General features: G+C 44.8%; 1 protein-coding gene across 2 annotated transcripts in view; it reads left to right on the top strand.

Annotated features, from left to right (window-relative positions):
* The first annotated feature begins 4,902 nt into the window (after positions 1–4,902).
* Positions 4,903–13,831, top strand: part of DHX40 (DEAH-box helicase 40) — a 42,662-nt gene continuing 33,733 nt past the window's right edge. Inside the window, exons 1-4 of one of the 2 annotated variants that reach the window (XM_032216856.1) lie at positions 4,903–4,976; positions 6,970–7,150; positions 9,530–9,675; positions 13,041–13,160. In XM_032216856.1, the coding sequence (XP_032072747.1) occupies positions 6,985–7,150; positions 9,530–9,675; positions 13,041–13,160 (432 nt within the window). In that variant the 5' untranslated portion in view covers positions 4,903–4,976; positions 6,970–6,984. Of the gene's footprint in view, positions 4,977–6,935; positions 7,151–9,529; positions 9,676–13,040; positions 13,161–13,831 lie in introns of both variants that reach the window. The other variant, XM_032216857.1, reaches the window with a different exon arrangement.

The following is a 13,831-nucleotide window of genomic DNA, read 5'->3' on the forward strand; positions in this document are numbered from 1 at the left end:
TTTTTACCACAGTTGTTAAGTGAATCACCACAGCGGTTAAATTAGTAAAACAGTTGTTAAGCGAATCTAGCTTCCCCATTGACTCTGTGTGTCAGAAGGTGCGCAAAAGGGGATCGCATGAACTATGACCGTCATAAATATGAACCAGTTAGGGAAGGGAGCTGATGTCGCGATGGCACGACATGCGATCTTGGTGCTCCAAGATCGCAGTCGATATTTCTACCGTTGAATGGTCCATTCGGACCTAAACCATCCCATAGAGATGGTGATTGAGAAGGGCACCTCCTGCTGATCTCAGGGACACCACAAAGTCCCTGAAAGATCCAGAAATAGCCTTTTTTTTCTGGTGACAGAAACGCAGCTGAAGTTGGGACAGCTCCGGAACAGGAAGAAAGCAGAAAGAGAAAGTATGTCGAATTGGTGAGGAAATTTTATTATTAGAAAAAGAGACTATCCAAAAAAAGAATTAAGTTAAATTAAAATTGAAGATAGAAGACTGTAAGCGGCGAAATTAATCTACATTAGTGTGTTATCCTATTTCTAATTTTTTTTTTCATGGATGGAACTTTCGCAAAGGCTCCCTATTTTTTAAACTGAATGGATTAATTATTTCTTCTTTTTTCACTTTTGTTTACACCTATGGATTAAAATTCTCCCTTTTTTATAATGATTGATTGGATTGGTTTTGATCTCCATTTAAGGGTTTTTTTGTTTCTTAAACTTGGAATATAAAGAAGATAATAAGGATTATAAAGAGGGTTGTAACAACAGGAGGAAAAGCGGTTACACTGCCACTTAAAGGCTGAAGGCTGGATACATTGTTTTTCTTCTTTCTCTTTGATCACTTGAGATTCAAGGTTCTTTCAGCTTGTTTACTGAGAGTGATAGTAGGAAGAGCACAAGTTGTTTATGCAGGTGCCTTTTGGGAGTTCTATCACTAGCTATTGGAGGGAAGACAACATTTTGACTTGAAAGATAATAAATGAACCTGTTTGAAGTTTATTAAAATAGCCTTGAACCCTATAGTGGCAGTATCTGCAAAATTGAAAGAATGGCCCAGCAGGAAAAAAGAAACTAACATTGCAAATGATTATGTTTGAAATTCAAAATCTATTAGTTGTGACAGAGAGAATTGAAAAGGGATTGGAGAATATGGAATACAAAACAGAAAAATTTGATGGAGAAACAGGATGTTTATCAAATGAAGAAAGTGGAGGACAGAATTCAAAAGGGAAGAAAAAATGAGCAAAGAGATAAGAAAACTGTGGATATTGACAACAAAGTGAGCGTGGTTGATAATGGCAAGAGCGGAATAAGGAAAGGGGGGATAGATGGATTGGAACTCTATCCCAGACTTCAAAGCACAGAAGAAAAGAGAGAAAAGTTGACGGAGATAAGGAGAGAAATCTTGACAGAAGCACTAGCGATAACCAAAGATAAGCTGATGGAAAGAACAGATGCTGGGTTTCAAGCTTTTATGAGATACGAAAGGAACAACATGTTGTGAAGAGAAGTTCATACAAGATTTATTAAGAAAGTAACTAGAACATTAATGCTACAAATGGCAAGAGATATAAGATCGTACTATTACTGGAAAGATACAGGTTGATGCAATGAAAATGTATAATAAAAATTAAGCTAAATTTAGTTTACTAGTAGTATGTATAAAATGAAGTGACAATAGCTATAGTTAAATAATGATTAATAATGATAACAATACATATAGATATATTAGTTTGATATTATGAAATTTTATACAAACAACACATGGAGAATATGAGAAGAGGTTTAAAAGCCTTATCTAGAATATGTTATAAAGTTGAGTTGCGATTGGATGATTTTAGGCGTGACCCGTCAAAAGCGCGGAGGACAAAACCGCGCTCGACGAAAGCGCGCATGTGACGTCATCACAGCGCGGCGAAAAAAATTAAAAATTGAAATAAAATTAAAATTAAAGCAAGCCGATTCACATAAAGGTAAGCGTTAGGGTTAGGGTTAGGGTTAGGGTTAGGTTAAGGGTTAGGTTAGGTTTAGAGCGTTAGCGTTAGGTTTAGCGTTAGGTTAAGGGTTAGCGTTAGGTTTAGCGTTACGTTAACGGTTAGGTTTAGGGTTAGATTTAGGGTTAGGTTAAGGGGTAGGTTTAGGGGTAGGTTTGGGGGGGTTAGGGTAAGGTTTTAGCTTTATTTTTACATTTTTTGATCACAGCGCGATGTTTTCGTCGCGCTGTGATGACGTCAAATGCGCGCTTTCGTCGAGCGCGATTTTGTCCTCCGCGATTTTGTGGTGGAACCGATTTTAGGATGATTTAATAGAATGTTATCATGTAATCCTATTCTAGATTTTGAATATTATATATAAAAGGATGTAAAAACAATTATAGTCAAATTAAGGTCGAGATATAATAATTGTGATATACATGAATATAGGTGAATTAAAAATATGCGATTTGATATGAAAAGCAGGTGGCGACTATGGAAGAGATGCATGGAAATACTGTAAGCAACTGACACACTTTCTACAATTTGTAATGGAAGATAAGGTTTTTTATGTTTGTTTGTCTTTGTTCAAAAATAAATAAAAATTGTTTAAAAATAAATAAATATGAACCAGTTGCCAAGGATCTGAATTTTGATTACGTGACCACGGGGATGCTGCAACGGTCTTAAGTGTAAGAAAACACTCATAAGCCACTTTTTTCAGTGTTGTTGTAAGTTCAAACAGTGACTAAATGAATGATTGTAAATCCAGGACTACCTGTAAAATATTCTGTTGCCATGAATTAGCAATCTCCCTGGACCTAATACCCTAAAGCAAGGGAATCCTGGGAGTTGAAGTCCACAAGTCTTAAAAGTTCCCAAGTTTGGACACAACTGCCCTAAAGGGAAATTTTCCTCTCCATCATTCAAAACCAGAGTTGCTTTTTCCTCAAGGTCATGGAAAAAGCAACATGTATTTCTGAGTTCAGCTTCTTCCAAACTCCTCTGGCTGGATTTCCACCACCACCCCACCCAATTTTAGGCAGATGAGGGAATAAAGGCCATTCTCATTCCAGTTCCTTTTCTGCCCTCTAGTGGCCAGTCCACAATTTTACAACCTTTTTATGGCTGCCCTTAGATTGGTGTTAAATTGCTAAATTGTGTCCGAATTTTTGCAACCCCGTGGACAGGGGAGGGCTGCTGGGGGTTTGCTGGGGTTTGGAAGAACTTGTACCTAAGATTCTGTGCAGTTTGGAGAACCCTCAAATCCCACTCCTGGCTGGCCCCACCCACTTCACCTTGCCCCTCCCAGGAGTCCCCATGCAGCCCGTTTTGGATGCAAGTAAGTGCAGGGCACACACAGAGGTTCAGGGAGGGCAAAAAACGGGCCTGTTGGAAGTTCGGGAAGGCCAGAAAGTCTCTTTTCACTCTCCCAGAGGCTCAAGGAAAGCCTCCAGAGCCCAGGGAGGGCAAAAACACCTCCCCCACCCCCGCTGTGGTGCAGGAGGCCAACTAGGCCACGCCAATATGCTTTTTAGATAGATGGACTTCAACTCCCAGAATTCCCTAGTCAGCTTGTTGTTGTTTTTTTAGATTGGTGGACTTCAACTCCCAGAATTCTCTAGCCACTTTGCTTTTCAGATGGTGGACTTCAGCTCCCAGCATTCTCCAGCCAGTATACTTGAAGATGCTGAACTTCAATGCCCAGAATTTCCTGGCTAGCTTGCTTTTTAGATGAATGGACTTCAACTCTCCGCATTCCCCAGCCAGTATGCTTGAAGATGGTGGACTTCAACTCCCAGGGTTCCTCAGCCACAACACCCTGGCAAGCTTGCTTTTTAGGTGGGGGACTTCAGCTCTCAGCATCCTCCAGCCAGTATGCTTGAAGATCTGTGGACTTCAACTCCCAGAATTCCCCAGCCACTTTGCTTTTCAGATGGGTGGACTTCAACTCCCAGCATTCCCCAGCCATTTTCCTTTTCAGATGGTAGACTTCAGCTCCCAGCATTCCCCAGCCAGTATACTTGATGGTGGACTTCAACTCCCAGAATTCCCCAGCCAGTATACTTGATGGTGGACTTCAGCTCCCAGCATTCTCCAGCCAGTATACTTGATGGTGGACTTCAGCTCCCAGCATTCTCCAGCCAGTATACTTGATGGTGGACTTCAGCTCCCAGCATTCTCCAGCCAGTATACTTGATGGTGGACTTCAACTCCCAACATTCCCCAGCTACTTTCCTTTTCAGATGGTAGACTTCAGCTCCCAGCATTCCCCAGCCAGTATACTTGATGGTGGACTTCAACTCCCAGAATTCCCCAGCCAGTATACTTGATGGTGGACTTCAGCTCCCAGCATTCTCCAGCTACTTTCCTTTTCAGATGGTGGACTTCAGCTCCCAGCATTCCCCAGCCAGTATACTTGATGGTGGACTTCAACTCCCAACATTCCCTAGCTACTTTCCTTTTCAGATGGTGGACTTCAGCTCCCAGCATTCCCCAGCCAGTATACTTGAAGATGGTGGACTTCAACTCCCAAAATTCCCCAATGAGCTTGTGTTTTTTTTTTTTATGGGTGAACTTCAACTCCCAGCATTCCTCAGCCAGCCACCCATCTGAAAGTTGCCAAGAGACAATGCAGTAGAGGGCAGTGGAGGATCGCACATAGATCTGCTATCCTGTGTGGTCGTGAGAAACTCCGCCACCTTTTCAGCGTCCATTCATTAAACGGTGCAATTGATAAATCCCGGACTAGATTGACAGCAGATAATCAATCCCTCCCTCCCTTTCTTCCTAAATCAATCCATCCATCAGTTTCTCGTCCGATGACAGTCCAAAGCGCTACAGCTGATCAAAAAAGGGGGCGGGGCTGGACGAGTAGGTGGGGCTTCTACCAGGAAGGGCGTGACGTCAGTGCGGGGGGGTCTGTGTGCGCTCTAACCCCACGTGTTCTCCAGAAGTCACGTGGCTGTTGCTGCTTGTGGAAGGGCTCGCTTGCAAAAGGTAAGGATTGTTTCCAGTGGGAAGGCGTCGCTGGCCTTGGAGGATGGGAAGTGTAGTACAGCACAGCACAGCCCATGCGCAGGACGGGAGCTGGGGGGCGTCGGTTTAAGTCTCGTAGTTACTTGGGCTTGTGTTGTGATGCTGTGGAACTACATCTCCCAGCATGCCTCACCATAGTATTGCAATTGTTACAGATTCTCCCCCCACCCCTTTAAAAATCACCAGATGAATGTGTCCCTGTCTCTCTTTTCCCCCAATGTAGCATCCCCAACCTGGGGAATTGCAAACTTTTTTCTTCCTTTTCTGTTGCAAACCAAAAATGGTTGCAATACGACCAGCCGGTTTCTGACTGCATGCATGCCTTTGGAAGCGACTCCCCTTGGCTTTCGGTTTGTTTTTGAGAGGAGGTTTTGAAAATTAATGCAATATCAGGGGATTTCAATTTCAATTATACATCACGTGAAGGATGTGTGTTTGTGTTTTTATTTTTATAGTTATAATGTACACTGAAGACGGCATTTAATTTCCTTGAACAATGTGCAATGACAATAATGTAAACTAAACTTTAAAAAAAAAAACCTAAAGTAAACTAAACGGGATCAATAATACTGATGGAGTGTGCCAGATTTCATTGTAGACATGATGTACAGTGACAATATAGGCTATACTATGTTTAGTAAGTGCTACATAACAATGTAAACAAAAATGTCCCCAAAAATTTCCTGACAGTGAGAACAATTAATCAGTGGAACAGAAGTTGCCTCCAGAAGTTGTGAATGCCCCAACACTGGAAGTCTTTAAGAAGATGTTGGATAGCATTTGTCTGGAACATAGGGTTTCCTGCCTAGGCAGGGGGTTGGACTAGAAGACCTCCAAGGTCCCTTCCAACTCTGCTATTGTATTGCATTGATTTAACCAGGGGGGGAGGCTCAGTGGTGGGTTTCAAATTTTTTTAGAACCTCTTCTGTAGGTGTGGCCTGCTTTGTGGGAGTAGCTTGCTGGCCATGTGACCGGGTGGGAGTGGCTTGCGGCCATGCAACTGGGTGGGTGTGGCCAACTTGTTGGTTTGGTTTGGTTTATTAGATTTATATGTCACCCTTCTCCCAAGGACTCAGGGACTTGTAAAATGTGGTGAAACTCACTTAACAACGTTCTTGCTTAGCAACCAAAATGTTGGCTCAGAAACTCTGGCATTTGAAGCACGCAAGTCTTAAAGCTGTCAAGTTACAAGAACCTTGGCACCCCTAACCCTTTAGGGGAAAAAAACCCCAGGGGTGTTCAAACTCGACAGCTTTAAGACTTGTGGACTTCAACTCCCAGAATTCCTCCTCTCGCTCTTCATCTTGATGATGTGCGGACGGCCGGGGGGAGGGAGCTGGAACTGGTTCTAAATGGCACTCTAGATTTGTGGAACCTCTTCTATAGAAGAGCTTAGAACTGACAGGAACCCACCCCTGGGTGGGCTTCTACGGGTTCGGCTGGATTTGGGAGAATCCATAGCTAACTTTATGGCCGATTTGGAGAACCTTCAAATCCTACCCTTGGCTGGCCCTGCCCACCCCGCCCCTCCCAGGAGTCTCCACACGACCCGTTATGCGAGGTAAGTGCAGGGCCTGTGCGAAGGCTCGAGGAGGCTGAAAAACAGGCTTCCCACAAGTTCCGGAAGGCCAGAAATGGGCCTGTTTCCAGCCTCCAGAGCCCGGAGGAATCAGTTTTCACCCTCCTAGAGGATCGAGGAAAACCTCTGGAGACTGGGGAAGGCAAAAAGGCCCCCCTCCACTCCACCGTGGTGCAGGAGGCCGACTAGGCCACGCCCACCATAGCCACGCCCACCCAACAACTGGGCAGAGAACCCGTTGCTGAAATTTTTGAAGCCCACGCCTGGACTTAACATTCATTAACTTAACGGAAACGTAACAAAAGAAGATCTGTTGGGATTCCTTTATCTCTTAACCGCAGGTTGATCCGTTTTGCTCGTGTTTTGTGCCCGCAGAGCCAACAACCTGAAATGCCGAAGGGAGGCAAGGAAAAAACTCCCAGCTCTGCACAGCTGCCCATTAGCAAATTGCGAAGGAAATTAGTGGAGGCTATCCAAGGCGACACATTTGTGGTGGTGACCGGTGAGACGGGAAGCGGAAAAACCACACAACTTCCCAAATATTTATTTGAAGAAGGTAAGAGCGCGTTCGCCCGAGGGAATCCCACGTCCGAGATTCACGGGGCCGAGTAATTGCCAAGGTTTAGGCAGGAGAAGAGCAGGCCAAGTTGGGAGGGCGGAGTTAAGTGTGTCATTAGCTTAGAGTCATTACATTGCTGTTCTGACCCCCCTCGTCCCACACCAAAGCACTCCAAGCCAAAGATAGTTTACGGAATTTATTCACAGACAGACAAGTCCTTGGCAGCAAACCAGCACAGACAAACCTGGGCAGCAATCCATCACAGATGAGCCCTGGCAGCAATCCAGCCTGCCAAGCTCACAATACTGTTCATCCAACATTAGTTAATGCGTTGACGTCTGCAAAAGGGGTGTGTGCACAAGCATTCCTTTTATAGTCTGGAGAGGAGCCTAATGACCACCAGCTGAGTGCAATTACCTCCTGTAACTGCGTAATTGTTCCTTACGCCTATTAGCTCTTCGGTGCTGGGCATCCAGGAACAACTCACTGCTGACTTCCGAATCACACTCCCTTGTCTCCTCCCCACTGGTCCAAGGCTCAGGCGCCTCCTGGTGGCCAACCAGCCTCTCTGCGCCCTGCTCGGAGTTGGAACCCTATCCAGGGTCCTCCAGATCCTCCAAAGCCGACTCATAGGATCCCTTGCTGTCGGAGTCTGGTGGCAGCTCCAACGGCTCCTGCTGGGCCACAACACGTTGCCATAAAGGGTTCCAACTCCAACCCCTCTTGAATTGTGTTGACACTGACCTGGCACAATTTAGTATTCAACTTTAAGTGACGAGATTCTTGTGTATAGGGGAAACTATGGCATGCGGGCCACGCCCCAAGCCGTCACCCCAGCTCAGCTCTGACGCACATGCGCACGCACCTCCTTCCAGAAAGCTGATTTTCAAGTCTCTGCCGCACATGTGCAAGGGGTGGGGCACATGTGGGAGAGGCGCATGCACGCACGGGGCGAGGGGTCATGCATGCATGCACGGGGAGTGGGGGGCAGTGGGTGCAGCGCACCCCCACTGCGACCCATTTTTGGTTCTGAAGGGAAGCCTTCTAGGTGTCAGGCCTGCAGTTATATCCCTTTTAGGATCTTTGGCCTGCCACATTCTCTCTTATTTCACTGTGCTGTTTCATTAGTGCAGTAGTTGAGAGAGGGGAATAGAAAGGAGTAGAATGGTGGAATGGGTTGTTGTCATTCTTTTCTAGAAGCTCAAGGTCATCTTTTGTCTCCGCACCTCTGCACCTGACCGGAAGCAGCTGGGTGGAGATGCCAGCGCGGCCGAAGAAGATTGGACCATGTGATGGATTTGTGGGTGTGGGGATAAGATCATGAACTTTCAACTGGGTGGGAATCCCAGGAAGTTCAGATTTGGGATTCCGCAGATGTGCTAAGATGTCTGATTTATTAAATTGGAACTTTAAGGAGCGTTTTGCCTTGGACTCTGGTTTAATTCTACATGATACTTTGAATGCTGATGCTAGGCCCAAAATGGGGCGCGGGGGGTGGTGTCACATGTGCATGTGCAGGGGAGGTGGGGAGTGCGACGCGACAGCAAAAAGGTTAACCATCCCTGGTTATAGGTGTTCCTCAACTCACGAGCACAATTGAGCCCCAAATTTTCTTTGCTAAGGCAGTTTTTAAGGAGGTTTTGCCCCCTTTTACAACCTTTCTGGGTGCCATGGTCACAAAGTGAATCACTGCAGTTGTTAAAAGTTTGTAATGGGATCAAGCGAATCGGGTTCCCCCCCCCTCTCGACTTTGCTTGTCAGGAGGTTGTAAAAGGTGAATGCATGACGTTGCAACCACCACAAATACGAGTCGGTTGCCAAGCGCCTGAGTTTCGATCACGTGACCAAGGGGATGCAGCAACAGTCGTAAGTGTGAAAAATGGTCATAAGTCATTTTTTCCCAGTGCCTTTTGTAGCTTTGAATGGTCACTAAATAAAGGTTCCCTTTGCACATATGTGCTAGTCGTTCCCGACTCTAGGGGGCGGTGCTCCTCTCTGTTTCAAAGCCGAAGAGCCAGCGCTTTTCCAAAGACATCTCCGTGGTCATGTGGCCGGCATGACTCAACGCCGAAGGCGCACGGAACGCTGTTATCTTCCCACCAAAGGTGGTTCCTATTTTTCTACTTGCATTTTTTACATGCTTTAGAACTGCTAGGTTGGCAGAAGCTGGGACAAGGAACGGGAGCTCACTCCGTTACGCGGCGCTAGGGATTCGAACCGCCGAACTGCCAACCTTTCTGATCGACAAGCTCAGCGTCTTAGCCACTGTGTCCCTCGTGTAGAGGTGTAGAAAATAATACATGCTTTTCAAAGGGAGTTCTTTTATTTTTATTTTTCCAAAAACTCGATCCTGTCTTTTGCTTCCCTTTTTTACAGGGTATGCCAGGCATGGCACAATTGCTGTGACACAGCCACGGCGCATGGCTGCCATCTCTGTGGCCGAAAGAGTGGCAGAGGAGCTAGGCTGCCCAGTGGGAGGCCTTGTGGGATACCAGGTTCGCTTTGAGGAGTGCATCTCAGAGGTATGTGTTCGAATCCAGCTTATTCTTGAGATACAATACAATACAATAGCAGAGTTGGAAGGGACCTTGGAGGTCTTCTAGTCCAACCCCTTGCCTAGGCAGGAAACCTTATACCGTTCCAGACAAATGGCTGTCCAGCATCTTCTTAAAGACTCCCAGTGTTGGAGCATTCACAACCTCTGGAGGCAACTTCTCTTCCACTGATTAATTGTCCTCACTGTCAGGAAATTTCTCCTCAGTTCTAAGTTGCTTCTCACCTTGATTAGTTTCCATCCATTGCCTTTCCTTCCTTCCTTCCTTCCTTCCTTCCTTCCTTCCTTCCTTCCTTCCCTGTTCCACTGATTCATTGTTCTCACTGGAAGGAAATTTCTCCTCATTTCTAAGTTGCTTCTCTCCTTGACTAGTTTCTACCCATTGCTTCTTGTTCTGCCCTCAGGTCCCTTGGAGAATAGCTTGACTTCCACTTCTTCCTTCCTTCCTTCCTTCCTTCCTTCCCTCCTTCCTTCCATAGAATAGAGAATTGGAAGGGACCTTGGAGGTCTTCTAGTCCAACCCCCTGCCTAGGTAGGGAACCCTCTACCGTTTCAGACAAATGGCTATCCAACATCTTCTTAAAGACTTCCAGTGTTGGGCATTCACAACTTCTGGAGGCAACTTCTGTTCCACGAATTAATTGTTCTAACTGTCAGGAAATTTCTCCTCAGTTCTAAGTTGCTTCTCACCTTGATTAGTTTCCATCCATTGCCTTTCCTTCCTTCCTTCCTTCCTTCCTTCCTTCCTTCCTTCCTTCCCTGTTCCACTGATTCATAGTTCTAACTGTCAGGAAATTTCTCCTCAGTTCTAAGTTGCTTCTCTCCTTGATTAGTTTCCACCCATGGCTTCTTGTTCTACCCTCAGTGGTGTGGTTATTTATTGGATTCGTCTCCTTTAAAAAAAAAAAGTCAGAAGAGATTCTTGTCTTAGGTTTAGGAACACGAAACTGCCAGGTTTTTTTTAGGTTTTCCAGTCAAAAACAGGTATGATGCAGCAGCACTCAAGGAAAAAAGATGAGGGGGAAAAAGGGGGGGGGGAATCCTTGGGCCTGACAATCAGATATTTAAAACAAGGTCCTTTTAGTATTTAATAAAAAGTATATTTTGATAGGGACGTGGTGGCTCAGGGGCCTAAGACGCTGAGCTTGTCGATCAGAAAGGTCGGCAGTTCGAATCCCTACTGCTGCATAATGGAATGAGCTCCTGTTATTTGTCCCAGCTTCTGCCAACCTAGCAGTTCGAAAGCACGTAAAAAATGCAAGTAGAAAAATAGGAACCAACTTTGGTGGGAAGGTAATAGCGTTCCGTGCACCTTCGGCATTTAGTCATGCCGGCTACATGACCACGGAGACGTCTTCGGACGGTGCTGGCTCTTCGGCTTTGAAACGGATATGAGCACCGCCCCCTAGAGTCGGGAATGACTAGCACATATGTGCAAGGGGAACCTTTACCTTTACCTTTATATGTTGTTTAAATTGTCTTCTCAACTCCGGCTTTGTGTTCTTCTTAGCCATTATCAGGTTTTCTTGTTATCTGCTATGCCTGCTGTTTTTTTTTTTAATGTGCTGACCATGTAATATTTTGTTTTGCCATGTCTCTTTTCTGTTATTCTTCTTCATCACGTCGTGAGCTAGGTGCTTCGACTTGTTGTTGTTGTTGTTGTTATTGTTGTTATTATGGTTGGTTGCACAGTCAGATTGCGTAGATTGGATTTGGCATTTTTATCCATCGATAAGTTCTTTCCAAGGACCTGATGATTTATTATTATTATTATTAGTTATTATTGGTTACTATTTATTATTATTGGTTATTGATTATTATTTATTATTATTGGTTGTTTTTGGTTATTATTTATTATTATTGGTTATTATTAGTTATTATTGATTATTATTGGTTGTTATTGGTTGTTATTGATTATTGGTTATTAGTTATTGATTATTATTTCTTTTTATTGATTATTATTTATTATTGGTTATTATTATTATTGGTTATTATTGGTTCTTATTGATTATTGATTAATGTTGATTATTGATTAATGTTGATCATTGATTAATAGTGATTATTTATTATTTATTATTTATCATTATTATTTATTATATTTATTATATTTATTATATTTATTATATTTATTATATTTATTATATTTATTATATTTATTATATTTATTATATTTATTTATTATTATTTATTATTTATTATTATTTATTATTATGCACCCCACGCATGCGCGGCAGAGATTAAAAAAAACAGCCATTGGGAAGGAGGCACACACCCCTGTGCGGTGCAGCTGAGCTGGGGCGATGGCTTGCCTGCCCGCAGACAGGGTTCCGTGTGTCACCGGTGGCATTTGTGCCATTGGTTTGCCATCACGGCTCTATGCCAAAACTGCACCCCAGTGAAGGGAGGTGGTGAATGCCAGCATAGGAGACTGAGAGCGCATGTAGGCTGACAGTGTCTGGCAGAAGCCGCACACATCAGTTGAGTACCTGTGCAAGCAGCAGGCAGAAGCAGAGGCGCGGGGGCAGGGGGAGGCAGTGGTAGAATTCAAATAATTTAACAACTGGTTCTCTGTCCTAATGACCAGCTGGGTAGGCGTGGCTCAGTGGTCATGTGACTGGGTGGGCGTGGCCAACTCAATGTCACTCAAATCAATGGGCACTACATCTTAGCTGTTACAATTTAACAAGGGTTAACCGGAGAGGCGGTTTCTGTAAGCAGGGCAATAAAGATTAGGCTAGAAACAACACCAGAATGTTTCCTTCCTGCCTTCCTTACAGGATTAGCCCCGTAAAGTGGGGAAAAATAAAAGGAGATTTCTTCCAACAACCGGTTCTTCCGAATAGGTGCAAACTGACTGAATCCCACCACTGGGAGGAGGTGATCTGGATGTGCTGTGTGGGCCATGGGAAAGTTGAGCAGTGATGGGCCAGAGCAGCGGGAAGCTGCGGGAGGCTCATCTTTGCGTCTCTCGGCTTGCCTGCAGCCCGCACGGTGCATCCGGATTGTCTTCTGCTCTGTGTCTTCCGCTCTCTGCAGCCCCAGAGTGTGCCAACTGTCGGTCCCCGGGCACTTGCTGGCTGTTGTGTTTGTGCCAGGGGCGGCCCAGCCGCGTTGATCACCCTGAAAATGTGTTTCCCGAAAATAAGCCCTAGTGCTTATTTGATGAGTTAAACATGACTGGACAGGAGAAAACATTCCCTTTACTTTTTAGTACTTTTTAAAAAGTTATTAAACAAAAAGCATTGTTTTTTCCTGAATGGAGCAGCTTAAAGAGTTTTATTTGCTATAGAAAACGGGACATTCCTGACTAACTATTGATTCTAAATGTCACAGGACACTGCGATCAAGTATTTGACAGATGGGTGCTTGTTGAGGCAAATCCTAGCAGACCCACATCTGGCCCAATACAGCGTCGTTATTCTGGACGAAGCTCACGAACGGAGTCTCTGCACGGTCAGTAAAATGGGGCAAAACTCACTTAACAACTGTTTTGCTTAGCAACAGAAATGTTGAGCTCAATTGGGGTCATAAGTCGAAGACTACCTACTGTTGTGCCAGGAGAGCTGGCAGCAGAATCGAGACAGTGAGGAGGTTGGGGAGGAACATGGGCTAGTCCTGGGGGTTGAGGAAAACTCGGACGAGGGCTCTGCGTTGGAGGCAGAGAGGGAGCTAGACAGCAGCGAGGCAGAGGAACAGCTGGAGCCTGTTCCCAGTGTGCGCATGCGCAGAGCTGCCAGAAGACAAGAACAACTAAGGAAGCAGAGTCGACTTGGGAGTAAAGCCACACCTTGGAGGTGATTGGCCCCTCCCATAGGAAACAAAAGAGGAGCGAATGGGGAGGGGGCTTTTGCAGGAAACAATTCGTTCATTTGGTCGTTTCAAGAGTGGAAAGTTTTATTTGTGACTATAAGAGACTCTGTGCCAAGTTTTGCCTTGCCCTGCATTAGGAAACTAGTTATCTGGCAGCTCTCCAAACGAGATAAGGTTCGTGTGGATAAACATTCCTCGGAAAGACTGTGTCAGCATTCCAAGTATCATGTAGAATTAAATCAGAATCAAAGGCAAAACGATCCTTAAAGTTCCAATTTAATAAGACAGACATCTTAGGCACATCTGTGTTAATC

This window comes from Thamnophis elegans, chromosome 4, assembly GCF_009769535.1.
Source record: "Thamnophis elegans isolate rThaEle1 chromosome 4, rThaEle1.pri, whole genome shotgun sequence".
NCBI classification, from domain to species: domain Eukaryota; kingdom Metazoa; phylum Chordata; class Lepidosauria; order Squamata; family Colubridae; genus Thamnophis; species Thamnophis elegans.